This window comes from Bombina bombina, chromosome 3 (genome assembly GCF_027579735.1).
Source record: "Bombina bombina isolate aBomBom1 chromosome 3, aBomBom1.pri, whole genome shotgun sequence".
NCBI lineage: Eukaryota > Metazoa > Chordata > Amphibia > Anura > Bombinatoridae > Bombina > Bombina bombina.
This window is the reverse complement of record NC_069501.1, coordinates 1,152,173,734-1,152,185,195: the sequence shown is the minus strand read 5'-3', so window position 1 is coordinate 1,152,185,195 and position 11,462 is coordinate 1,152,173,734. Positions and strand designations below refer to the sequence as shown.

At 42.5% G+C, this 11,462-nt stretch overlaps 1 protein-coding gene across 1 annotated transcript in view; it reads right to left on the bottom strand.

The window, feature by feature from the left end:
- Nucleotides 1–10,558: 10,558 nt before the first annotated feature.
- C3H11orf65 (chromosome 3 C11orf65 homolog) overlaps nt 10,559–11,462 on the bottom strand; it is a 127,380-nt gene continuing 126,476 nt past the window's right edge. Inside the window, exon 9 of the mRNA XM_053705059.1 lies at nt 10,559–10,875. Coding sequence (XP_053561034.1) covers nt 10,784–10,875 — 92 coding nt within the window. The 3' untranslated portion in view covers nt 10,559–10,783. The remainder of the gene's footprint in view (nt 10,876–11,462) is intronic.

The following is an 11,462-nucleotide window of genomic DNA, read 5'->3' as shown; positions in this document are numbered from 1 at the left end:
GCGTCACAGCTTGCAGAGCATGAGGACGGAGAGCTTCATTCTGTGGGTGACGGTTCTGATCCAAACAGATTGGATTCAGATATTTCAAATTTTAAATTTAAATTGGAGAACCTCCGTGTATTACTAGGGGAGGTCTTAGCAGCTCTCAATGATTGTAACACCGTTGCAATACCAGAGAAACTGTGTAGGTTGGATAAATACTTTGCGGTACCGGCGAGTACTGACGTTTTTCCTATACCTAAGAGATTAACTGAAATTGTTACTAAGGAGTGGGATAGACCCGGTGTGCCGTTCTCACCCCCTCCAATATTTAGAAAGATGTTTCCAATAGACGCCACCACTCGGGACTTATGGCAAACGGTCCCTAAGGTGGAGGGAGCAGTTTCTACTTTAGCTAAGCGTACCACTATCCCGGTGGAGGATAGCTGTGCTTTTTCAGATCCAATGGATAAAAAATTAGAGGGTTACCTTAAGAAAATGTTTGTTCAACAAGGTTTTATATTGCAACCCCTTGCATGTATCGCGCCGATTACGGCTGCGGCAGCATTTTGGATTGAGTCTCTGGAAGAGAACCTTAGTTCATCTACGCTAGACGACATTATGGACAGGCTTAGAGTCCTTAAACTAGCTAATTCATTCATTTCGGAGGCCGTAGTACATTTAACCAAACTTACGGCTAAGAACTCAGGATTCGCCATACAGGCACGTAGAGCACTGTGGCTAAAATCCTGGTCAGCTGATGTTACTTCTAAGTCCAAATTACTTAATATACCTTTCAAGGGGCAGTCTTTATTTGGGCCCGGTTTGAAAGAAATTATCGCTGACATTACAGGAGGTAAGGGCCACGCCCTACCTCAAGACAAAGCCAAAGCTAAGGCTAGACAGTCTAATTTTCGTCCCTTTCGGAATTTCAAAACAGGAGCAGCGTCAACCTCCACTGCACCAAAACAGGAAGGAGCTGTTGCTCGTTACAGGCAAGGCTGGAAACCTAACCAGTCCTGGAATAAGGGCAAACAGGCCAGGAAACCTGCTGCTGCCCCAAAGACAGCATGAACCGAGAGCCCCCGATCCGGGACCGGATCTAGTGGGGGGCAGACTTTCTCTCTTCGCCCAGGCCTGGGCAAGAGATGTTCAGGATCCCTGGGCGCTGGAGATCATATCTCAGGGATACCTTCTAGACTTCAAATTATCTCCCCCAAAAGGGAGATTTCATCTGTCAAGGTTGTCAACAAACCAGATAAAGAAAGAAGCGTTTCTACGCTGTGTACAAGATCTGTTATTAATGGGAGTGATCCATCCAGTTCCGCGGTCGGAACAAGGACAAGGGTTCTACTCAAACCTGTTTGTGGTTCCCAAAAAAGAGGGAACTTTCAGGCCAATCTTAGATTTAAAGATTCTAAACAAATTCCTAAGAGTTCCATCGTTCAAAATGGAAACTATTCGGACAATCTTACCTATGATCCAAAGGGGTCAGTACATGACCACAGTGGATTTAAAAGATGCTTACCTTCACATACCGATTCACAAGGATCATCAACGGTATCTACGGTTTGCCTTCCTAGACAGGCACTACCAGTTTGTGGCTCTTCCATTCGGATTGGCTACGGCCCCAAGAATCTTCACAAAGGTTCTGGGTGCCCTTCTGGCGGTACTAAGACCGCGAGGGATTTCGGTAGCTCCGTACCTAGACGACATTCTAATACAAGCTTCAAGCTTTCAAACTGCCAAGTCTCATACAGAGTTAGTTCTGGCATTTCTAAGGTCGCATGGATGGAAAGTGAACGAAAAGAAGAGTTCTCTTTTTCCTCTCACAAGAGTTCCATTCTTGGGGACTCTTATAGATTCTGTAGAAATGAAGATTTACCTGACAGAAGACAGGTTAACAAAGCTTCAAGATGCATGCCGTGTCCTTCATTCCATTCAACACCCGTCAGTAGCTCAATGCATGGAGGTGATCGGCTTAATGGTAGCGGCAATGGACATAGTACCTTTTGCACGCCTACACCTCAGACCGCTGCAATTGTGCATGCTAAGTCAGTGGAATGGGGATTACTCAGATTTGTCCCCTACTCTAAATCTGAATCAAGAGACCAGAAATTCTCTTCTATGGTGGCTTTATCGGCCACACCTGTCCAGGGGGATGCCATTCAGCAGGCCAGACTGGACAATCGTAACAACAGACGCCAGCCTGCTAGGTTGGGGCGCTGTCTGGAATTCTCTGAAGGCTCAGGGATTATGGAATCAGGAGGAGAGTCTCCTTCCAATAAACATTCTGGAATTGAGGGCAGTTCTCAATGCCCTTCTGGCTTGGCCCCAATTAACAACTCAGGGGTTCATCAGGTTTCAGTCGGACAATATCACGACTGTAGCTTACATCAACCATCAGGGAGGGACAAGAAGCTCCCTAGCAATGATGGAAGTATCAAAGATAATTCGCTGGGCAGAGTCTCACTCTTGCCACCTGTCAGCAATCCACATCCCGGGAGTGGAGAACTGGGAGGCGGATTTCTTGAGTCGCCAGACTTTTCATCCGGGAGAGTGGGAACTTCATCCGGAGATCTTTGCCCAAATACTTCGACGTTGGGGCAAACCAGAGATAGATCTCATGGCGTCTCGCCAGAACGCCAAACTTCCTCACTACGGGTCCAGATCCAGGGATCCGGGAGCGGTTCTGATAGATGCTTTGACAGCACCTTGGAACTTCGGGATGGCTTATGTGTTTCCACCCTTCCCGCTGCTTCCTCGATTGATTGCGAAAATCAAACAGGAGAGAGCATCAGTGATTCTAATAGCGCCTGCATGGCCACGCAGGACTTGGTATGCAGATCTAGTGGACATGTCATCCTGTCCACCTTGGTCTCTACCTCTAAGACAGGACCTTCTGATACAGGGTCCATTCAAACATCAAAATCTAACTTCTCTGAAACTGACTGCTTGGAAATTGAACGCTTGATTTTATCAAAGCGTGGTTTTTCTGAGTCGGTTATTGATACCCTGATCCAGGCTAGGAAGCCTGTTACCAGAAAGATTTACCATAAAATATGGCGCAAATACCTATACTGGTGCGAATCCAAACGTTACTCCTGGAGTAAGGTTAGGATCCCTAGGATATTGTCTTTTCTACAAGAAGGTTTAGGAAAGGGTTTATCGGCTAGTTCATTAAAGGGACAGATTTCAGCTCTGTCCATCTTGTTACACAGGCGTCTGTCAGAAAATCCAGACGTCCAGGCCTTTGGTCAGGCTTTAGCTAGGATCAAGCCTGTGTTTAAAGCCGTTGCTCCGCCATGGAGTTTAAACTTAGTTCTTAACGTTTTACAAGGTGTTCCATTTGAACCCCTTCATTCCATTGATATAAAATTGTTATCTTGGAAAGTTCTGTTTTTAATGGCTATTTCCTCGGCTCGAAGAGTCTCTGAGTTATCAGCATTACATTGTGATTCTCCTTATCTGATTTTTCACTCAGACAAGGTAGTTCTGCGTACTAAACCTGGGTTCTTACCTAAGGTAGTTACTAACAGGAATATCAATCAAGAGATTGTCGTTCCATCCTTGTGTCCAAATCCTTCTTCAAAGAAGGAACGTCTTCTACACAATCTGGATGTAGTTCGTGCCCTCAAGTTCTACTTGCAGGCAACTAAAGATTTTCGCCAAACTTCTTCCCTGTTTGTCGTTTATTCTGGACAGAGGAGAGGTCAAAAAGCTTCTACTACCTCTCTCTCGTTTTGGCTTCGTAGCATAATACGTTTAGCCTATGAGACTGCTGGACAGCAGCCTCCTGAAAGAATTACAGCTCACTCCACTAGAGCTGTGGCTTCCACTTGGGCCTTTAAGAATGAGGCCTCTGTTGAACAGATTTGCAAGGCTGCAACTTGGTCTTCGCTTCATACTTTTTCCAAATTTTACAAATTTGACACTTTTGCTTCTTCGGAGGCTATTTTTGGGAGAAAGGTTCTTCAGGCAGTGGTTCCTTCTGTATAATGAGCCTGCCTATCCCTCCCGTCATCCGTGTACTTTTGCTTTGGTATTGGTATCCCAGAAGTAATGATGACCCGTGGACTGATCACACATAACAGAAGAAAACATAATTTATGCTTACCTGATAAATTCCTTTCTTCTGTTGTGTGATCAGTCCACGGCCCGCCCTGTTTTAAGGCAGGTAAATATCTTTTAAATTATACTCCAGTCACCACTTCACCCTTGGTTACTCCTTTCTCGTTGATTCTTGGTCGAATGACTGGGACTGACGTAGAGGGGAGGAGCTATATCAGCTCTGCTGGGTGAATCCTCTTGCATTTCCTGTTGGGGAGGAGTTATATCCCAGAAGTAATGATGACCCGTGGACTGATCACACAACAGAAGAAAGGAATTTATCAGGTAAGCATAAATTATGTTTTTGCTTTGTTCTCTTGGTATTCTTAGTTGAAAGCTAATTCTAGGAGGTTCATATGCTAATTGCTTAGACCTTGAAGACTGCCTCTAATCTGACTGCATTTTGACCACTAGAGGGCATTAGTTCATGTGTTTCATATAGATAACATTGAGCTCATGCACGTGAAGTTACCCTGGAGTGAGCACTGATTGGCTAAAAAGCAAGTCTGTCAAAAGAACTGAAATAAGGGGGCAGTTTGCAGAGGCTTAGATACAAGGTAATCACAGAGGTAAAAAGTATATTTATATAACTGTGTTGGTTATGCAAAACTGGGTAATAAAGGGATTGTCTTTCTTTTTAAACAACAAACATTCTGGTGTTGACTGTCCCTTTAGGTTGATATGACATTATACATATTATAGAATTAAAATATGTGATGAAAGTGTAGAAGTGGAGTCCTTAGTGGAAACCCAGGGGGCTAAGGTTAAATAAGTTCCCAACATAAGATATTAAAGATCAGGACTTTGTCAGTCGCTGGAATCAAGCTCTTACGGACTGCTTACTTGCCTTAATTTCCCTTCTTATTGAATATAAAGATGTATTGTTATTAGAGGTTAAATCTAAGCTTGCCAGCATACAGTCTGATATGGATAGGTTCAAAGATTGTGATATATGAGATTTGAAGAAAAGAATTGAGGAGTCTAAAAAACTAGTAATACAGACAAAACATACTATATTCTTGAGAGATCAAAAGGATTATTCACTAGGTAATGTGTATGTTTGGCGTCACGGCCAAAGAAATAAGTCCTGGTTCAGTTTAGGGAATCTGGAGACCTCTTTGAATAACAAAAACAAAAAAAGGAACAAAGGGCATCACAATAATAGGGGTAATAGACATAGGGCACAAATTTCTTCACATGAACCCTCCAAAAAAGTAATCTTTTCGGATTCAGAGGTGGAGGCTTCTGATGAGAACAGATTTGCCTCAAGCTTTGAGGGGGTTTCAGGTGACGATTTGGAGGTTTGGGTGGATGAACAGCCAGAATTAGCCAATCTAAATACCCAAGCAAGTGGCATGAATAAGGGTATACTCAAAGGAGCTATGAATCAAGGAGCTAGACCAAAGGTCCATACTGAACCCATAGCTTTACCAAGTACCTCACAATACCCATAGATGCAGGTTTTTCACAGGGCTCAGACTCCATTTCAGGGTGGAGGGAAACAAGGCACAGCCACTCCAAATACTCAGTTGGGGAATCTAGAACAACCAAGATATCCGTTAAGAGCAAAGAACAAAAAACAAAAGAAATACCATTAGATATGGTGATTAATATATCCATGTACCCTTTATTAGATGTTGAACGTAAAGTTCTTAATTATGGTTTGGGGTATGTTCCATCGAGAAGCTTTGACTTATTCCAGACAATTCTGGATGTGAATAAATTAATTTGTGACCTTACACTTCGCAAATACTTCTCTGATACAGGGGCCACTGGTGAGGGTTACCGGGATTGTATATCCCATAATACTGATGTACAGAATGATTTAAATTTTGTGGATACTTGTGCCATGATATCCCTAGAGGGCTTACATTATGAGGGGAGGGATGCTGATGATTTTCCCTTGGTGACAGTGCCAACACTTAAATAGAAGTCATCTTTCTATCCCCTCCATGTTAGAGGTAAATCCCTTGAGGTTTTTCATCAGCGGCTGGTTGAGAACCTGACTGAACTGTCCATGGCCACACAGGCTGGGCCACACGATCTGATTGTTAAAGAAAAAGCTGCATTGACAGGCTTACAAAATAATGATCAAATTGTCATCAAACAGTCAGATAAAGGTAGCAGCGTGGTGATTATAGACAAGGACAGTTATGTGGCAGAAGCTCTGCGCCAACTGAATGATTCAGACACATATTCTTTACTTTCAGGGGATCCTACTTCAAGGTTCTCCAGGGAATTGAGTCACCTTATTGATGAAGCGGTGGAAGATGGGTTGATGAACTACGAAACAGCCAACCACTTGCTGGTTAAAGATCCAGTTGCCCCATCTTCCACCACCTCTCCCAAAGGTTCATAAGAGCACTATTAATGTTAAGGGTAGACCAATCGTTGTAGGAATTGGTTCTCTGATGGAACCATTATCTAAATGGGTAGACCATTTCTTGCAGCCACTGGTCCCCAGTTTACCCAGTTACATAAGGGATCCCACTCAGGCCCTGCATGTGATGGAAGACATAGTCTGGAGAGAGGAGTACAGTTGGTTAACAGTTGATGTTGTATCACTGTACTCCTCCATTCCTCATACGTTATGGCCTTAGAGCTGTTGAATTTTATCTGGATCTTTTTACTGATCTTTCAGCTGAGATTAAGGAATTTGTGGTACGGTCAGTCAAGTTTCTGTTGGAACATATTTTTTTTATGTTTCATGGCCGCTACTACCTCCAGAGACGTGGGACCGCTATGGGAGCAAAATGTGCTCACTCTTATGGGGTGGTGGGAGAGGACCCACATCTATGGAGATAGTAGCGCCCCACCATCTAAGCATATTGTTAAATATGTACGGTATATTGACGATTTGCTCATGGTGTGGTCTGCTGACTCAGCCATGGCAAAGTTGTTTGTTGATGACTTAAACATCAATGATATGGGTATTCAGTTCACCCACGAGTGGTGCAAAGACACTATCTCCTTTTTGGATATCTCCCTTAAGGGTCTGCCCCTAGAGGGTAAGGTTGTCTCCTTTCTTCAGGAAACCGATTGCTGGCAACAGTTTGTTGCATGCACGCGGCAGTCACCCTAGGCATGTCTTTAGGGGCATAGCCAAGGGTCAATTCATGAGGGTGCATCACAATTGCACCCAGGAGGGTACATTTCTTGAGGAGAGCAGAGACCTCAGTAAAAGATTGAGAGAGAGGGGATATCTTAAAAATATGGTGGATAACATAAATTATGTTTACCTGATAATTTTCTTATCTTCAGATGGAAAGAGTCCACATCTGCATTAATTACTTTTGGCTAATATAGAACCTGGCCACCAGGAGGAGGCAAAGACACCCCAGCCAAAGGCTTAAATACCTCTCCCACTTCCCTCATCCCCCAGTCAATCTGCCGAGGAACAAGGAACAGTAGAAGAAATATCCAGGTGAAAAGGTGCCAGAAGAACAAAAGACGGACGCCCCACAGAAAAATACGGGTGGGGAGCTGTGGACTCTTTCCATCTGAAGAAAATAAAATATTCAGGTAAGCATAATTTATGTTTTTCTTCATAAATGGAAAGAGTCCACAGCTGCATTCATTACTTTTGGGAAAGCAATACCCAAGCTATAGCGGACACTGAATGCTAAAACGGAAGGGTACAAATGGTGGCCCATTCTGAGGGCACCAGGCCTGAAACCCCTACCCATCAAAAAACCTGCTTCGTCCAAAGCCGAGAAAACTTAGGAAAAGGACACTGACCCACAGAAGATCACAAGCCTTGTTAGAGACTGCAGAAATTAGACTCGACAGAGCGCCTCCGGGAGACACCATCGCACAGCAGATGGTCCCCCACAACACACCCCTTACGAGAGAAAGGGATCAACTATCGTAAACTTCCCAAAAGGAAGAGAACCCAGACAAGTATACCCAGAAGACCCTAAATAGGGTACAATAAGTTCCAAATAAAATAAGGAAAAAACTCCAGAACCAAGTCAAGCTCACAGAGACCAAAAACCAGTCCTGAGAAACAAGGGGAGGCAACACCCAGACCCTAAATAGTACAGAAACCACAAGAATAGGACCGGGATCCGAAAACAGAGAAGAAAACTTATCCTATTACAGTGAGAACGCACCCTAAATAACAACTGAAGACGAAGTTATCAAGTTGCAAGGAACACAGAATATCAAGATATTCAGAAGCCAAAATACATGCCGCAAACAAAGATAGAAAACACCTACATCAAGCACACGCAATAGTCATACCAGGATGACTTGTAAACAAAAATACTTGCAGAGCAAGTAAAGAGTAGCTGAAGTAGATTTGATAAAAATAAATTTCCCAGTAATGGGAATCAAACCTAAATTGTCAACAGACCTAATCAATATACCAGATTAGAGCACCAACCCCACCTTCAAACTGCGAAACATCCACTGAGCGAGTGGACACATCACAGGCTATCCACAAGCCACCAAACCTACTCGCATAACTTGAACATGGAGAAGCACCGAAACCTCAAAGAGGCTCACCGCCCCTCATGACCCGAGGACTGATCCCAGATTCTGTTCGCAGCACCAGACCAGCCCAGCAACAGGCAGATGTGACAAGCAGGGGAACAAAAAGACCCCAATCTCCGCCCAGAAAAAGGACAGAATGGGACGGACCTAGCCATCCCAATAGAATTTGGGTGCCAACCGAATAGGTCCCTCAATTAGGAACTTCCAAGAGAACCTCATAGCGATGAATGGAGAAATGCAGTAGATCGCCGTAAGACCCAGCACAATACTAATGACAGCCTCAACACGAAGACTTCATCTCCACCGATGGAACAGAACAACCCACTATGGGGTAAAATAACCATTCCATCACCTCACCTCCTAAAGGAGAACAAAACTACCCCCCAAGGGGGAGAGCACAGAGAACAGCAGGGCACAAGCCCCAAACAGGAATCCGTAACTGATGAAAACAAAAGCTGAATGAAAACCATACAGACACCAAAAAACACAGCAGAACTCCCATTGAAGGAAAGCACCCATCATTCAAAGGACAGGAGAGACCAAAAAGAGCGTATCCAAAAACACACAGATCCTGGCCAAGCTTCAAGCTGCTCAACTAACTAGACCATAAGTCATAGCCATTGTTCCCTGGAAAAACTGGAACACACTGAACCAGCCATAGGATCATACGGTTCCAGACATTCGGAAAGATCCAAGACAAAAACTATAGGCCCGAGCCCAGAAGGTGTTGAACCAACCACACCCCAAAGAACATAAGTACCCCGTCTGAAAACAAACCTCACCGGGGAATGACCGGACTAACCCAGAAAAACGGAAAACAAGAGTCACTCGAAAATTACCAACTCAAAGGAAGAAAACACCCCTTGCTGGAGTCCAGCACTCCAAAAGGAGCTAGAGCACAACAGAGTCGCTACAAGACTCTAGAGCCCAAAAGGCGTGCAGAATAACACCAAGACATCCAAGACCAAGTGAAAACATTGGGGACCAAGGCTAGAGCAAACCACAAGGCCATGCCAGTGTGCCCCATAAAATCTCCATAAACACCTCTGAGTACGTAACCAGAGGAACCCACCTGCAAAGCATCCCAATCCCAGTAGAAAACCCCTAAGCAAAGCTTGGAGAAGTAGATAACAGAGCCAATTGTCCCCAATAGGGAAAAACTAACTCCCAAAAACAGGAAAAAGCCACAGGCCCTCCCAGAAGGCGGCTAAACTGCTAAGGATAACGGAAAAAGTCTGGAAGTCCCTAAGGAGAGACCTAAAAGCTCCTCTCTCAATCTGCAACAAAGCGTGTTCTATTGCTTGTTTCTGATTAAGGTAGGTATTGGTAGTGGATAGTTTTAGGTGGTCCCCTACTAAAATCTAAAGGGATCGGAGAGTGAGTGGCAGGAGGGACAGAGAGGCAGCACTATCATTACACAAAATATTAGTGAGCTTTGTGAATCGTCTGATACACAATCATGTTCCTTTTTCCCTACACGGATATGGAAGAATAGTTATACAATCTAAAAGTTTAGTGAAAAACATTGACCATTTGCGTCCTGTAGATTGTAAGATAAGGCATTTTAGGTGTAGAATTTTCACATAAGGCAGTGGGACATTTTAAGAAACAAAAAAAAATATAATTTATAAAACACTGTGATCTGTTAGGCATTTGAGATTGGTTTCTGTGCTCTAATTAAATAATTATGTTGTAGGGGCGTATCAGGGATTAAAAGAACCAATGACATTAGTACCATGTGCAGATTTATGCATTTGAATTACAGTCGATACGTCAGCTTGACCCTTGCAGAGGATGCTAAAAAGAAAATTCATGATCCTTCAAAAACTTCTAGCTTATGGGCTATGTTCTTCAACATTTTAGTGAAACTGGATGAACAAGCCATATATTTAAACAGATTTCTGATCATTTGTAAACATTAAAAATACATGCACTTGATTAAAGATAATTATATATTTGAATTGTACTTCAGGGAAGGGGTTTTATAAAGTTTATCTAGAAAAGAAGAAGAAAAGCAGAATTATTTTGTTCCAGTCTACATAACAGGTAAGAAATTCTCCTTTTTAATAACATTACTTACATTTTGTCAACCAGTTATTTCAAATGTGGTATTTTAATACTTCACAGATTAAATTGGTTGTTTTTTTTCTATAAATTGAATAATATAAATGTTTCTAATTATTGAACAGTTTGTGAGATTTTATGTCATTATATTAGCTGTACTGTCTTGGCTGCTTAGGGAAAGACGTGAGAATTCATAGGTATCATATGCTGATCTAATTAGAGCGGATCCTGAAAGAAAACAAAAGAAAAATTATAGGTACACAGAAATATTGTAACATTACAGTTATTATTTATAAACTCTGATATGACATATATGTAATTAAAGGGAGAGCAGATGTACTCAGTCCTTGAAGAATATCAAAACACCTGCTTCATTAAAATTATCTTCCTATCTCACTGGGTGCCCCTGCCAAATTTAAAGGGATACTAAATGTGGGTTTTCTTGAGCTGTTTAAACCCTTAACCAGATATGGCCTCCCTTACTAGTGGGTCTCTCAAAATTGACTCCATAGGTTTAGAAAAAACAGGAAAAAAATGGGTTAAGAAGGGGGCGCCTGAGGCAATATGTTTTTTTTATAATTCTTAGTCTTTGGTTTGGATTGAATCTAATAGGGATACATTATCAATATTTATGTTGTGTCCCAAGTGTATGGTGTTATGGTTCCACTGTGGTAAATATTCAGAAATGTGAGGTGTGTATAATTTATAAAAAAGACCTGCTAATAAACTATAGGTTCTGTTTGTGAGGTGCTTTTACTGTGAAATAGTGTCTGTATCTTCCAATATCAATTTTATAAATTAAAAATAAAAATAAA